The following is a 22,055-nucleotide window of genomic DNA, read 5'->3' as shown; positions in this document are numbered from 1 at the left end:
TATAAATGTTGTTTTTTATTTAATATTAAAAAATGCTTTGAATAAATAAAATCATAATAAATTTCAAAACACAAAAAAAATTTGATATAAAATATTACAGTAGAAGAAAAAAAAAGATACTTAAAACCTAAGTACAACCTACAATAATGTATGCATAAATATTTATATTAATTAGATAATTGGAAAATAGACCAGAACATCATACATGTCTTATTTAAAGCATGAAGGTGTAACGGCGAAACACTTTTTACTTATATGGAATATTTTTCCATTTTAATATCAGTTAACCGTTTATGGTTTATACAATACGAAAAGTATTTAAATATATGCAAATTATAGTGGCCATTGAACTTTCGAAAAATATCAAAAATTCCACAGTATGTAGCGATAATTAATTATAATCGTATATTTCGCGAATCAACGAATATTCGTAGTTTATACGGTAGAATATCGACATTGATTGTGAGTATTAATACTGGTAACAGTTTGTGCTAGTTTATTATCGCACTGCTAGGTATATCCAATCGTATTATAACATTAAAGCATATGATTTGAGCACCGAGTCCTACGTTACTTATAGTTTTACATACCGGTTTTTGATCATAGAATAGACATAAGTTATGAGTATATCTGCCGATTTCTATCAAAATCGTCCGTTATATCCCATATATAACCGCGATTTTCAAATTTCAATAATTTATGATTAAAATTAAGAGATTTTTGTACTATATGTATCGACTAGTATACACCAACATGAATCCTATGATTGAATTGTTCTAACATAAATAAGAAATCATAAGAACATCATAAAAAATAAAATAAAAATAGTTAAAATCATAAAGCTATCAAAAAATCATTAGTTGACAATACGTTATAGTATAGCGACAAGAAAAATTTAATTTTAAATTTAGAATTATGTTTAAAAATATTTAGTAAATTTCCAATAGGTTTAATTTACAATAATCTTGCAATAAATTTCAATTTAACCATAAATATCTTATCAACCTTAATTAACATAACAAATTTTTCTCTTGAGGATTAAAAATTCTAGCAATAATTTAAGTTTAATTATAATAAAAATCTTCTTTAGCATATATCACATACATAAATATCAAAAACAAACTATGCAACAAGTAATCGTCCTCTTTTTTTAGTTTATTTTTTGTGAAACTGATGTCTATACGTAATAATAGAAGACAGAAGTTTATAGGAAAATAAGAAAAGTGATTTTGATTAGATTGATTTATAAGGAAAAAAAGCTATTATATAAATGTAAAAAAAAATCAAAAATTTGAAAATTGATGATGCAAATAAAAGGTGATACTTTCTTGTCGTAAGTAAATCCATTCGCAATCGTTTTGCTAATGATTTTTAAATTTTCAATCAATTTAATGCAATTTTAATGTGAAATAAATGAAATTCAGACCTCCATATCGAATCATCGTTAAAATCTACCTTACTTGTAAACAAATAGCTTATAAACTTGTATGCAGTATATAAATATGATATCTCAGTCGTTAAATGCATATTTTGCCACAATCAGTCGAATCGTTCGGTTATCGTTAATGAACTAGTTCGCGTCAGCAATTACCAAGTAGAATGAAATATATGACACACACTGACTCGGCTAACCCTCTTTTTCTTGTAGTAGACGTTACTCGAGATACTCGAGTGATCGGTGTCGATTGATTATACTAAGAGAGCCAATTACGACTTCCTGATATCATTTGATAACACGCGCAATGGCATCCATTTGCGTATCGGTTACGACGACATGATTCGAGAATTGCAAACAAATCGCAATTCCTTCTCTTTCTCTCGATAGGTTAGAGAAACGTTGTATATTCACACGTTATAATCGAAACAGTTATAACTGTACTTCAGGTGTCACCGAGTATATTTTCATACCTGATTGCATCGCAGACGCATTCAACGATCGTTTGGCGATTATGCGCGATGTTGGAAACCGTGATAATAAATAAAGCTCATGCTCACACGGATCTAGCTTGCTTTATGGATATAATGGACATAAACCCACCCATGAAATTTAAACAATTTCTCAGTCTATATAACGTTATCGTAGTCGAGACTACGTAGTGGATTTTTAACGCATATTTGCATCTTGCTTGATGACTTTTACCTCAGTCTACAGCGAAACTTTAGATATATCGTGAAATATGTAAAAGTTATTTTATGCTTATTTAAAAAAAATTACAAAGAAAATAATCTCTACAAGATTTATTAAATATTGCCTCTCGAGAAAATATTAACGATTAAAGTATGTAGTCTGTTAGAAAAGAGACCATTTCTTTGCGAATATTTTCTACTTTAACAGATGTCAACAGACATAAAAAGATGTGAAAAAAATATCCTGCGAACCGCAAAGTGGAATGACAGTAAAAAGTTAGTTCTTTGGATTTTTGTCCCACTTTTCAAATCTCGAGATAACGACTTTTCAGGGCTTCGCGTGTTCTCAAAACAGATTTTAAGATATTTTCGCATTCGAGTCACTTAACTAATGCTAATATGTGTGCCAATAATATTTTTTATACGATCTGCGTTCCGAAGCGCGCGTCTGACATATCGATCTCCTTAATGCCACGCTAACGGTATCTCGTATTTCCTTATCTAAAGAGCTGCCTCTCGCACTTACGTGTTTAGAATTGTATTTTTATTCAAAATTACAGCGCGAGATATCAAATCGAGAAATTTATAGCCAGATGAATTTATATCCAGATGAATAATTCGAGAGATTTATGTTTAGTATAATTGTAAATTGTTTAGTGAATGTTGCAAATCAATGTTAATAAAAACCAACAATTAGAGATCTTGAAAGTATGTTTTTATATATTTTGTTAGTATTTTAAATTTATAATTAATTATTACTTATCCTATATTAAATATATCCCTTGTTCTAGAAACTAGAAAGTATCTCATTCTCTCATTAGTCAAAACAGTTTATTTTGTGTCACATGCTACATTATCTATGCGCATATCTCTTTTGCAAAATAAAATACTGCAACTTTCGAGGTTATGCATATATGCAATAACCAAAGAGTCGCAAAGAGATACGAACTAATCCTGCACTCCTTTCTACAGCGCGAAGATCGCGACAGCATCTAGAACGGATGTCCCATGTACGAGATTTATTGCAGTTTATTAACTTTTTCTCTTCAAGCTCTCGCTATTGTAAAGCGCCAACCGATAATCAATGCAATTTCCCTAATTAATATCGACACACTATAAGGTTCACTGATTTTATTCCAATTCGACTTTTTTGTCTTACAGACGTTTCTTTGCCGAAGCAAATTTTATCCAATCTGAGAAGAATAATGAACAAAGATAAAAACCGCGTAATAATTGTCATAATTAAATTTAATTTATTATTGTTAATAAATACAGAAACGGTACGTTATACTCAAAGCGCTTTATAAAACTATATAATCGATCTGCTGACACGTCAATTGACAAAAATAATTTCTTACTTATCAAAGTGTTCTGATATTTGCTTCGTAATAAATAGAATAAATAAAATAATTAAATTATATGTTTAATAATTAAGTTTTATGATTTAAGTTAAACCGCAAGTTTGATTCATGCGGTTTCTAAAGAAACATTTGTTTACGATGTAACGTTATATTCATTAATATTCCGTCGAGTCACGTATTTTCACTTTAAAACAAAGTGCGTGCTTTTTGTAAGAAACAAATACAAAGAAAAATGCATTAACAGTGATAAATCGCAAAAATATTTATTGACAACCTGAAGGCTTCTCACGGTAATTTCTACGCTAGGTCGCGTAACCTGATTAGCATTCGTCCTTGGTCATTACCCTTAATGAAACTTTGCGGCTTATACCGCAAGGAAACTTTTACGGAGACATGAAAGAAGGTGAAGGATAAACAGAATATAAACCGCAATCGTGCGTACCGATTGTTTCTCTTTAAAGCGTGTGACGTTATTGACGTTTACATGGAATTACGAATGGCGATTCTAATAACGTTCATCCATAGAATAAATTAAGAGAATCTTTTCGGAAATTAAATAAAAGATAAATAAATTAAGCTCTAAATGTATGACTTAAGCTTAATACAAAAATTTTGCCTATCAAAGTGTTGTTTTCCCATTCTCTAACTCTGCAAATCGAGAGAACATGAAAGTTATTCTTGAATTATCGAAGCCACAAGTCGATCATCGTGTCGGTCCAATCGACAATTGTACATCTTATGTAAGTGCAAACCCTACGTTAACTAAGTTCTAGTTATAAAGCGGGACTTTCGTCTTTGTTCAAGATACGTTGAGAAGTTTCAGAGTTGTTTCTATTAATGATAAATTACTTACTGCTTGCGTAATGCTTTTAAGAAGGAACTTTTAAGAACGGATCAGCTATATAAAATTTTTATTTTCATGAATTTTCTTACAGTCAAATGTCATGGTACAATGTCGCTAAAAAAGTTAGTTCTATGCAAGATAATATTACGATTGTAACATTAAATTATATTCTAGAAGGCACAAATCTTTACTTTAACTCACAAATTATTAATTTTATATTTTAAAAGGCGCTTTATGCAAAATTCATGAATCTAGAAAAGGATTAGATTTATCAATTTTTACGTAGTTGATCCGTCCAGTTCCTCCTTAAAAAATGCAGTGAGCAAAGTTTTGAAACTCAAACAAATTTACGTACCATTATTATTCGCGAGTTCATTCATTGACCATTCAACCTCTAACAAAACTGTTTTCTTAGAATTCGTCATATTAAGATCACTTATGAAACTATCATTATCAATGATTATCCGCAATACTACGCTAATACTATAGTTACATGTTTTGCACGTTAATAGCATATAAAATTATTATTCTCGAAATATTGTAACGATATAATATCAACGATTCGTTTGTTTAAAATCTAATCAGATTAAACGAATAAATATATGTTAACACATAAGCGCATAAAGTTAAATCTTGATATCATTATTTTATTTAATATACCTACATAAATTTCTGTAAAATATTTAATTGAAATAATAACTTGAAAACATATTCTTTCAAAGAAGTGAGTTTGCTGTGTGATTTATCAGCTTAAATCAATTTTAATCAAATTTACACATTTCAAAAAATATTTGTCAATAATATGAATATATAAATACTTTAAAATATTTTAAACTTTAATTTTATTTAAATATATACCTATGAAAAAGAAAAGAAAACAGAAAAAAGAGATTAAATAATTGATATATTTTAGCAGATATTTCTATAAGTAAAATATTATACAATTATAAACAACAAACTAAAATATTCTTGCAACATTTGAAATAAACACACTATTAATGGTTTCAATGTTAATTGTGCACAGAATTTTGGAAATAGCTATCATTATACAGTCACATTTTCCACTTCTAATAGACTTCTCAAAACTATCTTTCTATTATCTCGGATATGCATCAGTTTCACCATAATATTTCTTTGATTAAATCGTTAAAATGGAAATCGCCCAGCGCAGTAATGAGGAAGTATCTTCTTACTATTCAAATCGGCGTACCAAGACCGTAATACTCGTCAGAGTTTAAATAACTCGGAATTTAAGATGGGAGCTTCAAAAGGTCTATCTTCGTAATTTCTCATCATCTTATCGTCCATGCTAAATTTCATTTATCTTGAAATTTGAATTATTAAAATGTAACGTAATTGTAATATCACTGATCATAATAATACAGGTCGCATACACTATTTAAAAAATTTTTATTTATAAAAGTTGTAAAATATAAAGTTAAAGAAAAATAAAAAAAAGAGAGAGAGAAAAAAGGAGAAGAAATTATAATATTTTTCGTATAAATAGAAATTTTCAAATCTATCTCACAGAAAATGTTTTATAATATTTGTGAAAATTTCAAGTGTATCTAACGGTCTTTAAAGATTCAAGAATCCAAAGATTGCCTGTGCCGTGCCTATAAAATCATATTTTCTCATATTTACATTCCTGTATTTTTTTAAAGAATACAAAACTTGAAAAAACAAAAAATAGAATATATGAATATATTTTGGCATTCGGGCAAAACCATCAAGTTTTCGCAATAATTTGCCCGAAAAGAAAAAAATGTTCGGAAAAACGCGGGAATTTGCGTGCGTGAAAGAGCGAGAGAGAGAGGGAAAGAGAGAGCGCGAAAGGGAGGGAGAAGAGTTTAAATACGAGCAGAAGCGCGCGCGCTACTTCAGTCCGGCGCTAACAGTCTAAACTGATTGCTATCCGGATCTCGGAGAAAGGCAGTGTCCTTTCTCCACAATCCTTCTTTGGTTCCCTTGACAAAAAAAAAAAAAAATCATTGAATAGAAAACGGGAAATTGTACCGGGATTACGAGAGACTTCCAGTTGACATTTGAAAACGCGTGAATTTTCTGACAAAATTTAAAATTCGGACCCGCAGTGGCCGAGGACGAAAGTGTGTGTAATTAATTATGTGCTAGTGTGAAAATCAGTAAAGAAGATATAACAACAAGACACATTATAAAAAATTATTAATCGCTATGACCAACAGCATGAAGCAAACGGTTATCAAGTGAGTTGGTAAAATATTGTTAGAGAAGCAGCAATAGCAATTTTTCTATGATAATAGTTATTCGCGAGAGTGTATTTCTCAAGTCATTTTTTCAAGCTAAAGTGCAACTATCTCTGATACGTCAATTAATATGATGCAACTTTCACAATATAATTATTGCAACGAGATACAATATTAGTTTAACGTAATAGTACGATTGGAGGAATCAAATTCAAATGCTAATAAATGCTGTTTTTGCTATGACTAAATGAATTATTCATGGAATATAAATAATTATTATTCATGGAAGATGAATAGTTAATTGATTTCTACGAAAATATATATCTTTTCAACATTTGTCTGTAAAATATTTATATTGGCAATTCAAAATATCGAACTTTAATTTAGCTTTGTCATTCAACTTTGAGGTGAATAAAATATATAGATATAAAATATTGTATAAAAAATTATTAAAACAACTCATAAAACATGCAATGTGTGTACGTATATCCATTTTAATAATTCACATACTTTATTATAAGTCTTTAAACAGATTTACAATAAAAAAATAATTGTTTATAAAAATATTATAAGATGATATATATAATAAATGTTTTTAACTTTACACAATATTAAAAATTTTTTAATTTTCATAAATAAAAATTTTCTGAAGAAATACAAGTAAAGATAACACAAAATCTTGCTTTACATTTCATTTCAAGTAAACTTCACTTTCTGCTTTATACGAAAACTTTCAATGGATATCTTTTTTAACCTTTTTTTATCTATAAATGAAAAACTTTTACATTAACATAGAAAAGACACGTGTCTAGCATTCGTAAACTGCTGACGCGCCAGCATACCGGAACACTTTTCGTGTCCTCTCTTCTTTTCTTTTACGTATTAGTAAAGTTTTACTTTTACCATGGACTACGTGTTTGCAGCTTATGCAATGTTGCTTAAAAACTGGCGGTTCGGTGAAACCTGCTGAGTTCATTCAAAATAATGGAGTATTTCATAAGAAAAGAAAGTGTTCTTTAGTTCGAATCGATTGTTATGTCAATTATCTATTCTTGATTGGATATGTCAAAGGTTTTAGAAATTACATCTATTTAGAGTATTATGTCTAAATAAGTATCAAAAAACTCATAAAGTAACTAAGTACAAATTAGTACAGAGTTATCTGAATATTTGTTATGAAAGAGAGAGAGAGAAAGAGAGAGTTTAGAATAAGATTATATTCGTGTAAAAATATTTAATCGCGTGATATTTTTATGAAAAATATATGTCTTGCGAAATAATAGAACATTTTTGATCATTAAGCAAATTGTCGGTCTAATGGTTAGACTTTAGCATATATATCGATTCAAGACATCATCGTTGACTCTTGTGTTTAGAGCTTACACATTAACATTAAGCTGATAATTTGCTCAATCAGCAAGAAAAGTTTTATTCATTTACTTTATGTGTTATATAGTTTAGACACTTTGGTCGACTTTTAAACCATTGTTACATCTTATTTAAAACATATATCTATGGAATGCAAATACTCGCAGACGTATAGTTTTCGTGTTACTTCAATATTACGACGATTAAGCAAGAAATTGTTTTGCAGTTGTGATAAACAAACTCTGCAATGTGCGCAAATGTGTCTAGATTGTGGTAGATTGACATGGATCTATCTGCATCATACTACGTAAATGTACTCTGAATTATTATTATCTTGATTTATCAAGATGTAAATACGTTATCTCTGTTTCGTCTCTACCACCAGTTTAAAAAAATCAGAGAAAATCTAAAGGAATCATTATAAACAAATCAGGTATTAATCAATGTACATTGTAAGACTAATGCTGAATTAAAAATTTAACCATTCGAAAAATTACAAAACATAATAATGAGTTTTGTAACAACATAATCAATTCTAGAAGTGGTTTACACAAATATAATAAGATTAATACACGCGCAATTAATATTAATCATTATTTACTGATTTTTTTTTCTTTATTAATTAAGTATTGTATTCATAATAATGTTACATCTGTGGTTGAATCTAGGCCACGTTCATTTATCGCCTACTGTGACAAATCATGGTATCGACATACGCGATTCTATTTAATGCGTTTTAGTAGGCAAACGAAAGAGCGCGCAGCGCTTTAGCGCAACAAGAGAAATCTCGCGATTTCAATGCACGGGACAGCCGGTGATAAAACGTACCAGGCGTTGATGTTACAATGAAAGTCGGCCAGCCATTGCGCCGCATGGAGGAATAAAAAAGAGAAGATAAACAATTGGCAGAAAAAAATTTTATTCTCTGAGAAAAATATTCGTCTTTCTCCCTTAAATTCAGCTAATAAATATTAGCACAATTACGTATCTCAATGTTTCTCCTTGTTCTTTTGTATAATGGATGTACATTATGTATATACATATTTCTTATTTTGCCATATGTCTCGTTTGAACAATAACGTCAGGTTAAAAAAAAAGTCTGGTTATTGCAAAGAGATATGGAAATTCAAATAGCGTAACAGATAATATTCCTGCGACTCAGAAACAAGAACTTTCGCACACGCAACTGCATTCTGTTGCAAAGAAGCTTAATTATATTTAACTGTGACACTTGTCAGACAAGTACGACTGCACATATTTCATAAAACTAAATAATAAATACATCAAACATGTCGATCATATATGTCGATGTGTATTTATACATGTGTATTCTCCAATGTACCATAATAATTTACAATAATAATTCACGTTTTTGTTAATGCTTTTAGCAGACGCCTAACAAATTATGCGAGCTATAGTTATAGTCTATCCATCATTCTAGGATGAAAAAAAGTAAGTCAATAATAAAATGTTATATACTATAGGATGCTAAAATAATTTGCATATTGCAAATGATATTCTCAAACTGGTATAAACGTATGATTTTGACATTTAACTTTAAAAGTCAACTGGTACATTAAATATTAAAATTTTTTTATAATAAGGCAAGAATATAATGATTTAGTCAAAAATACCAAACATAAAATAAAAACACATTTTAATCTGTTTATAAATCATTTATAAATAATAATAAAACAGAGAGAAAGAGAGAAGAGGAGAGAGATGTGTAAATTTGAAAAGTGTTTAAATGTGTTTTTAATGTAACGTTATGTTAAATTATGTAAGCAAATAAATAATAATAGATTTGATTGATTTTTAAATGTTTATCATTCTCTGGAAGAGTGAAAAACAAAAATAAATTAATGCAGAATATTGTGTATGTATCCATTTATAATCTTTATTGCACAAATTAGACAAACATGCCTCAAAATGTTTAAAAAATGATAAAAGTATACATATAATAAATACACGCACACGCATAAATATATAGTTATATATATATAATTATTGTGGAAATTATTATATATGATATATTATAATTAATGATTTTCTTATTAAATGGAAATTTTTTTTATAAAGAAGTCAATCAGTATGCTGAGTAAGATGATAAAGCATCGTGTGTCATATAATAAAACGTGCGAAATAACGCAAACTTGTATTGAACTCGCTCGAACGATTTGTGAAAGTTTCTCGCGAGGTACATTGAACGCGTTTATGGTTCATGGTGTAAGTTTACAAACGTTTATCCCCCGAGTTATTACAGCGTTACGACAGCCGAGCCATCGCGATGTAATATGTATGTAAAATTCGTGCGATGGAACACGATCCCGTTTAACATTCTCATGAATAAACCGACCCGTAATAAATTGATTTTACGGAAGTGTAAACTTGGCAATACATTTTGTACGATGCACGTGTTTTTTTCTTGTCCGCGTTCGTAACACGTTTAAAAAAATTCCTTAGATGGATGTAAATTACATGCAAAAATTTTGTCAAGGAATCTATGAAAAAATTTATATTAAAAGAATGATAAAATTTCATATAATATAATTTATCATATCTACTTGTGAAGCATATGTGATGTGTTTCTAATAAATCTTTGAGATTGTTATTGTTATCTTTATTATTGTTTTGCAACTATAAGTTAGTTATATAAGATTTCTTTAATTTTACATACGCATAAAATATTTCTTTGTATTATTATCATTACAAGTTACATAACGATAAAACGAGGGTCCAATATCTAAACAATTTTCGCAATCGCAACATAACCTTGTATTTTACTTTATTTATATTGTGGAATCACGATATTTGCTTTTTGCGTCTTCGAATATACCGCTTTGATATATACTTTATTTTACAATTGACCCGAGAAATAATAAATTTAGAATTTATTATGCAAATACTGCACGTGGATGGAAAATTATTTGCAATTAAATGCTATTAAGCTTATTACACGTCAAATAATGCCATGATGTAGTGAATAATTAACATAATCACGCACATCACATTGTTATTGACATAACACGAAAAACTGCCTTCATGAAACCTATTGTGAGCTCTCTTTCTCTTTTTTTGCATATCGCTAATTTTAAGATAATACAATACATAATTTCAAACACTGTAGTATCTATTGTAATAATTTAAATACGTGTTGTACACACTTGTTTATACATATTTTCAACATTTTTAACTCTCTAAATGTGCGTAAAAATTTCTTTTTCCAAGTAACTTTATTTTTTTTTGTTCTAGTATAAATTTTGCTACACGACAAGAATAATGAAAAAAGTTTTCTCTTTATACAAATATATTGACAAAAACATATAAGAACATATAAGAGAGAGAGAGAGAGAAATTTTTTTACAAAGATACAATTAAGAGATACAATTAAGATACAATTTAGATATTCCACAAATCGTATATGCATGATTGTCTATTTAAAATTCTTAACTACCATAAGAAAAAATATGAAAAATGTGATTCGATAAATATTTAACGATTATATTCTTTATCTCGCGTTTAATAAGCTATTTACTGCACTATTGACACTATCTCGCTACTGCGTTTTATTGCGGAGTTCAACAAGAGCCAATACGTTTCTTCATATTATATTTTGTTAAATATATTTATAAATATTTATTATACTTACACCTATTAGTTTCTAAGAAAAAGAACGGTATATTTCCCATGTATCCGTTATATAAGATTACAACGGAAGAGAAAGGGGAAAGTGTAGCATTTTATTACATACAATTATCATGCAATTATAAAACTGTTGTTTATATCGTCATCATATATATCACGATGTGATACCACACACAAGTGAGCGAATTTATCATAAAATATTAATTTATTAAGATTTTTATTTTAAAAATTTCTTGTTCTGATTAATATACTTCAACAAAAAATTGTACTTGTATTTCATCTAAATATGTACAAATATAAAACAATGTTTTTTTATTCTGCTTGATAAAGTGATAATTAATTTTATTGAAATAATAAATAACAAATTTCCGTTCCTAATAACGATCTTTAAAATAATAGCGTTATAAACATTTAATTTAATTGTCAAATAAAAAAATATTATTAAAAGTTACATTAAATTATATTTTTAAATGGCTGCATATTTAATAACAAGATTGTACACTGTAATTGATTTTTCATGTATTCAAGAAACGTGCTTTATCAAATGTGATTACTAATCAAATAAATACCTGACCTCGACATGAAGGGTAAAAGTAGGGTAGCATTTTTATATGATAGTAAGAGAGTTAAACAGATAAACGAGAAATATGAGTAATCCAGCAATAATTTTAAAGTTGGTATTTCGTCCTATCAAGTCATTATTTTTGTCGCTTATCACACACATTATCTACACGGAACACGGTGACTAGAGAAGTAGATTAAAAAGAGAAGCATGTGATTAAGATAAATCCTTTTATCTGTTCTTCTTAAAACCCTACCATGCCATAATGATAGCTGCATAGATATTTATGTTTTTTTAACCTCATTTCATTTATGAAATTCCAACAAAAATTTCAAGAAAAAATCATTCTTAACGAAAGAATGTTAAAAATCTTTGTACATTATAATTTCAAATGCAAACATAAAATTTCTATTAATTCTTATTGTTTGTTTCAAGCACTGATATATTTTTTTATATAAAAAATTATCTTGTAAAAGATATTAAAAATCTAAATGAGATCTAATTTATTCGAAATCATTTATGTTCTCTTCTTACGAAGAAAATCTTTCTCGTAAAAACTGAGTATTATTTTCACGTAATGAAAAATTATAAATGGCAAAATACATAACTTTATGATTTAAAAATAATCAATATTCCAAATTTAGCTTTATGTAGTATTAAACTTTAGTAATTTATTTATATATGTACATATTAGTGTTCAAATCTGTTCAGAATATTATTTATTTACTAAAAACTTATTAAAAGTTTATTTACAAAAATAAAAGTTTTTTCTCATAGGTTATTAATTATTAATTATAGATACAAAATTAAAATGTTCTTCTCAATAAATTGGAACACAAAAAGTAATATTATCACGATTGTTTTTTGCATCTCTTGTCATTGACATTAATGTTGACTGTAATCGAGATTACATGACGAAATTTCATATTTACATTTCATATTCCTTTTCTGCGCAATTGATCTGACTAATAATCGACTATTTTATTAATATTTATTAACAGTTATTTTCTATGAGAAACGATATCTTAACAAAACAATCTCAAATTGTTTTGTCCCCAATTTGCCTATCTGTTGAAATATATGTTTTAAAACATTATGTTTATAGGAAATACTTCAATTTAAACTCATACAAGCAAATTTAACGGGATAATTTAATAAAATTAAATAGAGAAAAAGAAAAGCTACATGCGACATTCGACTTTCATTAATTTTACAGAATTTAACATGTATACTTATATAAATATTATACATTATATACATATATAGTTTCTATTTGCCTAAAGTTTTAATAATAATTAGATGTAACAAAAATAATTCTATCAAGAGAAAAATATATATAGAAAAAAACATTATATATACACAATATATGTTATGTTATGTATGTAATTTAAACTAAAAATTCAAAATAAATAATAATTCTTGGAACATACGTCAACCATCAACGCCGTAACAATTGAAAAAATATGTTTGGAACTTTCAGTATTCGAAAGACAAATAATATATTCATAAATTGAATGCTATTTCAAACTTGTTTGGAGACATCCATGACATATGTCAACAATGAGAATCGGAATTAATTTAAGCAAAGTTAAAGAAGGTCTTCCTCTTTCAGCTCTTGCAGTTTTACGCAAGTCGAATTTGCAAAGGTCGATTGAAAGACAGAAGAGTTATACGTTAATCTACACGCCAATTGTTATAATTCGATGATTGGGTCCAAAATTGCGAATAAAAACCTCACGACTCGACTTAAATTTCCTCGCATGATCTTCTCCGACGTGAAAATTTACTGTTACATCGTCATAGTTATCGTTACTATCGTCATCGTTGTCCCGTGACCACTCAAACTGGCCTCGGGGCGACCTCGTTGTGGTACAACGGGAATATCGAAAACACGCGAAAGCTCAAACGATGTACACTTCTCGCCTGTCAAAAGGACACCTCACATACTATCCCGTTAAAAATGTTTACGGATGGTATGGCGTACCTGCAGAGAGATACTAAATTTTTGGGCTCACCAATATTTCTCGTTTGCCTGACATTTTTTCGTTGAAAATAGTGTAGCAATACTTTAAGTGTAGAATTTTTTATTTTTTTTTTTTACTTATATTATTACTTGATATGTTTTCCTTTATTCTGAAAAAAATATACAAAAATAATACACTAAATTTATTTTTAAATATTTATATAAAAATATTTGCTAAATATGCAAATTTTTTCTCTTGTAATTATTTTTTTATAAAATTTTAATTATTTTATTATTTACATATTTTTATTTTATATTTGAAAACTTTGTTCTTAATGAACAACATTAAATATTAAATTATTTATAAATAAGTATCTCTATATATTATAATTTAGAATTATAATAGTTGATTTTAAAAAGTTTTATAACGTATTGTTGTGTTTCCTATCGCTCGTAAGAAATGAATTACACATTCCTATATGTACATCTAAGGAACGTGCTAATCTAACGAACAACTCTCCAACGATTGGTTATCGCATGCATTATAATACACCGTCCAGCTCAGTGTGTTATCGTGTAATTTACGAGAATTGGAAAATTTACCATCATCAGAACTGCCCACGAGAAATCGTGCGATGTCGCGAGTGTGAACGGAGCCAAGAAATGAAACACACGTGTGGAAAGATGAACGAACCGCGAAAATAGTTACGACTAATTTAAAACGAGTCATAAAGATAACAAGTCACCATGTCGAAAATACATTCGAGATAATGAAATGAACAATCATATAGAATTTAAACCTGAGAGAGATTACGAGAAAATTACAGAGTACACATAATCTGAATAATCCATATCTTAAGTAATAATAGCTTATTGATAAAATATCAGTCTACAACATACATAATAATACATTTTAAGGATGTACGTTTACCTTTTTGTTAACATTAAATAGATCTAACGTTTTATAAAATTTCTCCTAAAGAGAAAATTAGGAGTCATCTCAGAAAATTGCAGCGATTATTATTAAAAGGTGTCGACCGTTAATCCTAGCCAATCCTACCATTAGCCAATATCAGAGTATTACTTAGCAGTATCATGTCCTCATTTCTAAAAGAAAAAAGATAATTTATACAATTAGAAAAATAAACACATCATGGCATAATTTCACGTTGACGTTCTCTATTATTCGCTCCTACATCCAGATATCTTGACATTGTATTTTTAATAGCATAGCAATGCTGTGATATACACGATATACTCTACACGTTTGTAAGGAAAAGGGTCAGGAAGAGACAATTAAGAGGCGCCAGGTCACGGCACGTGAAGGCGATGCTAGTCTGCTCGCTCATGCGTCTCTTCATTATGATGCAGCTCGCGCCTCGCCTTTCTGTCGGACCCAGCGCGACACAGTTTCGTGGTCGCGTTACTCTATCGAAACGCACTGTTCACCGGCAAACGTATCCAAGAGAACAGCGAGCTCGATGGAGGACAACGGTGTGTTCCCGATAACAACACCCGTATCGCGCAAATCGATTTCCCAAGGACGAGAGACTGGGAGATCGATTCGCGCTGCCAATTACCCGAACAGAATGGAAATTGATCCTTTCAGAAAGAATAGTCTTGAAAAAAAAAAAAAGAATCTTTATATACTTTTTGGAAAATATAAAAAAAACATTATGAACATGTCTATAGATAAAATAATCTCATTTAATGAATTTAATGGATTTATTTTTTCGAAAATATTTTAATTAGCTTTCTTTATTGAAAATATACTATTTTCTTTATAAAACTGCGAAATCGAGGGACAGAAAATATTATATATAACTTGAAGAATCAACGGTACTTCGTATGGAAATTACGAGCGAGTGATTGCGGCGAAAATTTATCACAAGATCGCTAAAAATATGCTTATTCGCACGTTCGTTCATTCCGTCAGGTGATATCATTCGTAAAAATGCACGTGCTCGCACGTGTCTGGGGAAATAATTATACCTCGTATCATAATGCCTTACACATTTTACCTGTTGATTATCACTTTTATCTTGCAAGATTTTCGAAAACTTATCCTTCTTTGAAATATAAATTCTTTTTTTTTTAATTTAAGAAAGAGTTACAGTACGAAGCGGTTTTAGAACATCATAAAACGATTTTTAATATATGCTATATTAATTAAAAAATCTATACTACATCATTCGGGCTAAATATAATATCAATTAACTCTTACTCCGTATTGTTATTTTTGGCCTGTATCACCTTCTAACTGTACAGGTGGGTCAGCGTATTTTCGATAAGTTTATTAATATGTAAAAGTGCTTTTAAAAAATGTATATACCTTCTTTGAACATTCTAAATAAAGACTAAAATAATAAATTTGAAAAATAATTTACTTAAATATATTATTTTATGATTATTTGTTTTCGAGAAATTGACGTTGTTAGAAAAATCACAGACAAAAATGATCCATCAGTACGGAATAAGGGTTAAAAGTATCAAATATTTATACTGCATTTTTTATCAACAATTACGATTAAATGAGTTATGTTAAATCGTTAAGTTTGCTTCGAGATAAGTTACAATGTTACTAAGATTGCTCGATCACGATGCAGATATGATCCTCTATGTACGTCAATTTCGCATATCGTCGATCAATCCATCGCGATCCGGCGATGCGACTTGATTGCTTGGTTAGTGGTGCGACAAATAGGTATGGAATATAGACTGCAATCTCTCGCTGATCCCCGGGAGGTAAATACCGCAAAATCGGAGGATAATCATATCCTATCCGTTTTCCACGGCCTTTCGCTATATTATTGATACTTCAATGCACAGTTATTTTCAAGCATTGACATGAATACGTAATAACGATTGAACAATAAAGCCTGATAACGAAAAAATTACTCGCAACCTTTCCATTTTTTTCATTCAAACTGAATTTGTTAGAAAAAAAGTAAAGGAAAGATATCAAATTAGTATAGCATTCTGTTTCTTATTCTGAAACTTTTAACGTTGTCGTTATGTATCATTGCGATTTTTTATATTGTTTAATAGTTGCAACAAAACATAAGGACAGGGTTAAAAGTTACAGAATTAATCCTCAGGATTTCTTGCTAAAAGTTTCAAATAAAAATTGGTACAAATATTACATTGTTCTCTATAAGATTTTATATTACAATTTTGATAATACTGTCTAAAACTTCTAAACCTTTAAAAGCGAATAAAAACTGAAATCGAAAAAATTAGTTGTATCTATTAAAAATTATAGAAACATTGGGGTAAAAAATATGTTAAAATAAAAAAATAAAAGATTTATAAATCTGTATAAATATGTAAAATAACATGTAAACAACATGTTATTTTGTTATTAATATTATACGAATTATTTAATTTGTTAAAAACAGAAGAAAGAATCATCTTCTTGACAAAACCTTTGTTGAAGAAATCTTCAAAAAAATATAAATACAAATTTTTTAATATAAAAACTCATTTAAGATATAAATGAGCAACAAATATACACACAATCTTTTGATGAGTATGAAATATACTGCGTGTGCGTAAAAGTTTAAATTGTGCATTACTAATTTTTGCATTTTGCCGTAATTATAAAAATTTTATCAAAATTATATTTGATTAATTGAATCTAAAATTAAATTTTATGTTTTTTCAAGATATGTGCAGAATAAACAATACGTAGGACACATATAATATGTAAAGAAACCTTTTTAAAATAAAGTGTGCAACTTAAGATATATATCGATTCACAAGAAACGTCTCTTGATTTGGTCTTTCCTCTTTAATATTTCTCTTGAAAGGAGAATTTAACTGCACAAAATCCGTAAAAATTATACGCGAAAATGATTATTAACATCAAAGTTTCAGTTTATCTCTGATCGTCACATAAAAATAGCGCAATGTATAATATCGAAATCTGTGCTGTCAGGGTCAAGGTTACATGTTAGATATAAACGCGTGGCACTGACTCCGATATTACACATTACACGATCGAGGATGCGACGTAAGTGTGTGATATCTCCGTCTCAATGAGGTCAATACACTCGTCGTTGCATTATGCGTGCCATTAGCTGTGTTATGTGCTTCTCTATTAATCTAAGTACCTGGTATTCGATGCACTTGTGCATAAGCGAAGGTACATTTGTCTTACGAAATAAAAACAAGAGTCAATAATTGTACTATCTATTGCATACCGATTATTTTCTATATGAATGCAGTTGATTATTGCTCTTTTTTATTATCATCAGTTCTCCTTTTCACGATTTTTCTATACAATCTCGATTTCAATTATGATCTAAGGAGAAATGAAAACCACGATGAAACAGCAAAGGTGTGACATAAATCATCGTTCCGCATCATGTAATAGAAAAATAAGAAATAATAAATGATTACAAAAGGCTTTTTTAGTGGTTAAAGCGTAAATCGTTTCTAATTAATTATTATTTCATCATCAGCGAATAAAGCTTCGCGCAATCCATCCTGTTGCGATACAAGAAAAAATACGAAGATAAAATTAGCATTATCATTCCAGGCTCGAAATTTCTTCCTTTTAGATCTCAATGTTCAATCTAACATCTACTTAAATATTTTAAACATTCAGATCATATTCGAAATTGTATTTAATCTATAATTTTGCCAAAAGCTCTTTTAAATCTAATGTAGTGGAAAACTGTTCGTTTATTATCTATTTTAAGTACAAACTGAGCTCCACATAATATAATGTTTCTATAAAATAAATAACTTATTAAAATCCTTCAGAATTAAAAAAAGAATAGAGATTGAGAAAATAAATTCGACTGGTAGTGAAAATTTGAAAAATGCATGTTTACTACTATTACGAAAATTATTTTATCTCAAAATTGCTGAAAAATTTTCCATCGCACAGTGTTTTGACAATAAATTGGAAAGAAAAAACATAACTAAAAGATAACGCAATAAAGCATTGCAAAAAAATCTTGCATGCGCTCGATTTCAGCGTATGTTTCCTATCATCTCTCGGTAAACGATTATGCGAGGAACTTAATGCACCGCGCAATCTCTCTCGCGCGAGATGATCGTAAAAATAAAATGCAGAAATGACGTTTGATACGGAGATAAAAATCTTGGCTCGCGATTCGCCTTTCGCTCGCTGCGCGAATTGCGCGCCGCAAAAAGACAGTAAGTTCTCTCGTCGGCGAGGAAAAGCGATCCATATAAATTCCGACGCCCTTAATGGTACACGTGCCATGAGGGACCTGAGTAACATTTTACTGCATACTTCGTTCACGCTATGTATATAATAACGCGGAGATCGAATCTAATCAAAGATTAAAAAAGGAATGCACACATTTAAATACACACACTGTGACACTCTTTGCACAGGACATTGTAATTGATTCAATAATAAGAAATAATTGTTGGTATTTATAACTCGTCATTTTTATTATGGAAATAATGACAGTTGGTATATTTCTTGCATGTTGGTATATTTTTTATGATGTATAGTATATCAAATTACCATACAGTGATGTATGCATTTAATATAGTAATATATATTATCTATGCATTTTTTCACGCATATATAGAATATGCGTGAAAAAATTACAAAGATCACCAATATCGTTTCGTATGAAATCAATTTGAAAAAAATATTTTTCAGACATTATTACTGGAATTGCTATAAAGATTGCAGAAAAGGTTTTGCCATTATAACAGAAGAAAACAGCTTGTAAATCATGTTATTTATTAAACAAGCAATCAAGTCACAAGAGTACCTTGCATGCAACTACAATAATTATATAATCGTCAGAGACCTATTTGCTGAGTGTGGAATAAGAGAAATAGATCCTTTCCCTTTAACTTTACACGAAGCGTAATCACGAATATGAATATTATAAATAAACCTGTTATAAATGCAAAACAATGTTGCAAAATATGATAAGAAAAAAGACGAAATTATCGTATAAATAAATAAATAAATAAATAAAATTGATCGTAATTTTTACATGAATATTTTTAAAACATCTTCATAATACGCTTCTTGTACAATTTAATTTTCATTATACGTCTTTTCTCTCTTTCACTTTATTTTATTATTTTATTATTTCGCAGAAATCCGACATGGTGGAAGAGGCGGTCCGGTTTGGAACGCGGGTTAACGGTGATAGCCGTTTCCGGGTTCCTCTTGTGTGTCGCTTTGGCCGTGGCACTTGGAATTTTGGCGTCCAACACGACATGCAACACTACATCCAGACCCGGTAAGAGCATTCACTTTTACATCGATCGACAACAACACGAACCGCTCGTGCACGTATGTTGTAAATGGAATGTTATTCGAGAAGAGTAGAAGTAAAATTCACATATATAGCCTTCTCCTTTCAAAACTTGTGTTAAAACCACACACACACACATATATACACACACACACACACACACACACACACACACACACACACATATGTAGCTTTGAATGATTTATTTAGATTTTTTACTCCAATATTGAATTAAAAGCGCTAAATGTTAAGCTTTGTTAGGCTTTTGAGTTTAAATATTAAAAAGGATAATATGTAGAATATACAAAATATTTAGATAATTCTAAATGTATGTCTCTCTGACGTTCTAATAGTTAACATAAATTAAATAAAATAATTTTACACGTGTTCCGTTTCTCACGACTTACTATCTAGGATCAGATTACAAGGTCAACAATTTTGAAGAGTAGATTAGATCTTGCATCTATAGCCTTCATTTACGAATGCCTATCACCGTATATACGGCATTTCTATGCATATACAGGTCTATCGCGATTATGAAGCCATTTTTTCGATTTAGATAAACCTCGCGTTTTCGATATAATTTTGATAAAAAATAAAAATATAATAATAACTCATTTTCTTCCTTATAATGAAACTTTTACATCTGAAAATTTTTTAAAGAAACTCTCATTTTTCAATCTAAACTGCGTGCAATTTGTACACCTGATCCTGCACATGCAACGACAAAGTATCGTACATCGACATCCCGAGAAGTACGTTAGTCCCGCATTACGACAAAAATGTTAATCATTCAATTACATTAATCATTAATGCCTGGAATGAAATTGCTAGTAGTGTGCAAGCGATAATTCTTCGTGATATGGCAGCGATAAACTTATGCAATAGCTTATGCGCGGAAAAGACGCAAAAAAAATTATCACTAAAATTAGATACTATTTCTCATTAATCTTCCGTGCAATAAATAATGTATCTTGCGACACATGTTAATTGAGTTAGAAACAATAATATTCTAGTATCTGTTAGAATACCCGACGTATAATTTTTTTTCAATGCATTTAAATAGCTGGAATTTTAATTCTAATTTAATTGGTTTTTTGGCAAACGACAGATTGTTTATGACTTGAAAAAAATTCTTATTATGCGGGAAAAGAGCACAAAGCGTATATGCAATAAAACATTTAAAGAGGTTAAACTTATCTTTGTGCGTGCAGCAAGATATTAATAAAAATTTTAATGGCGGTACTTAAATCATACACCCTTAATCACCGTTTGGTTTAATTAATGTTAGACGTATCGTCAAGATTGTTTATTGACACGGACGTTCGTCTGTATCGTGGTTTTCGTCGATATCTTAAAGAGAAGAAGAGAGAGAGAGAAAAAGAGAGAGAAAGGTAGGACACGTGCTTTTTTTAATGGCTCAATGCGACAAGCGGCAATTATGTTTATGATCGAAGCCGTTTGGTAACGGTATGTGCCGTAAAAAATTTTAACTGTGTAAAAATAAGGCACGCGGAATCGTTGTCATAAATTTTATTTATAGGTCGGCGTCTTTTATATACGTGTTGTATCAAAAGTGCTTTGTCAGCTCATTAAATGAAAGAAAAAGTACGATGTTATAAACATAATGTATATTCTACAGAGTTACAAAACTTATTGTTATTTGTTTATCAATACCTATGTTTTATCTCATCATTATT

The 22,055-nt window shown here is 29.3% G+C and overlaps 1 protein-coding gene across 3 annotated transcripts in view; it reads left to right on the top strand.

Annotated features, from left to right (window-relative positions):
• Nep2 (M13 family metallopeptidase neprilysin 2) overlaps nt 1–22,055 on the top strand; it is a 35,701-nt gene that overhangs the window by 5,274 nt on the left and 8,372 nt on the right. For 2 of the 3 annotated variants that reach the window (XM_072904184.1, XM_072904183.1), the window contains exon 2: nt 20,195–20,340. In XM_072904184.1, coding sequence (XP_072760285.1) covers nt 20,195–20,340 — 146 coding nt within the window. Of the gene's footprint in view, nt 1–6,221; nt 6,558–20,194; nt 20,341–22,055 lie in introns of those variants that run through there. The other variant, XM_072904185.1, reaches the window with a different exon arrangement.

This window comes from Anoplolepis gracilipes, chromosome 13 (assembly GCF_047496725.1).
Source record: "Anoplolepis gracilipes chromosome 13, ASM4749672v1, whole genome shotgun sequence".
Taxonomy (NCBI): Eukaryota; Metazoa; Arthropoda; class Insecta; order Hymenoptera; family Formicidae; genus Anoplolepis; species Anoplolepis gracilipes.
This window is presented reverse-complemented; position numbering and strand designations above follow the sequence as displayed.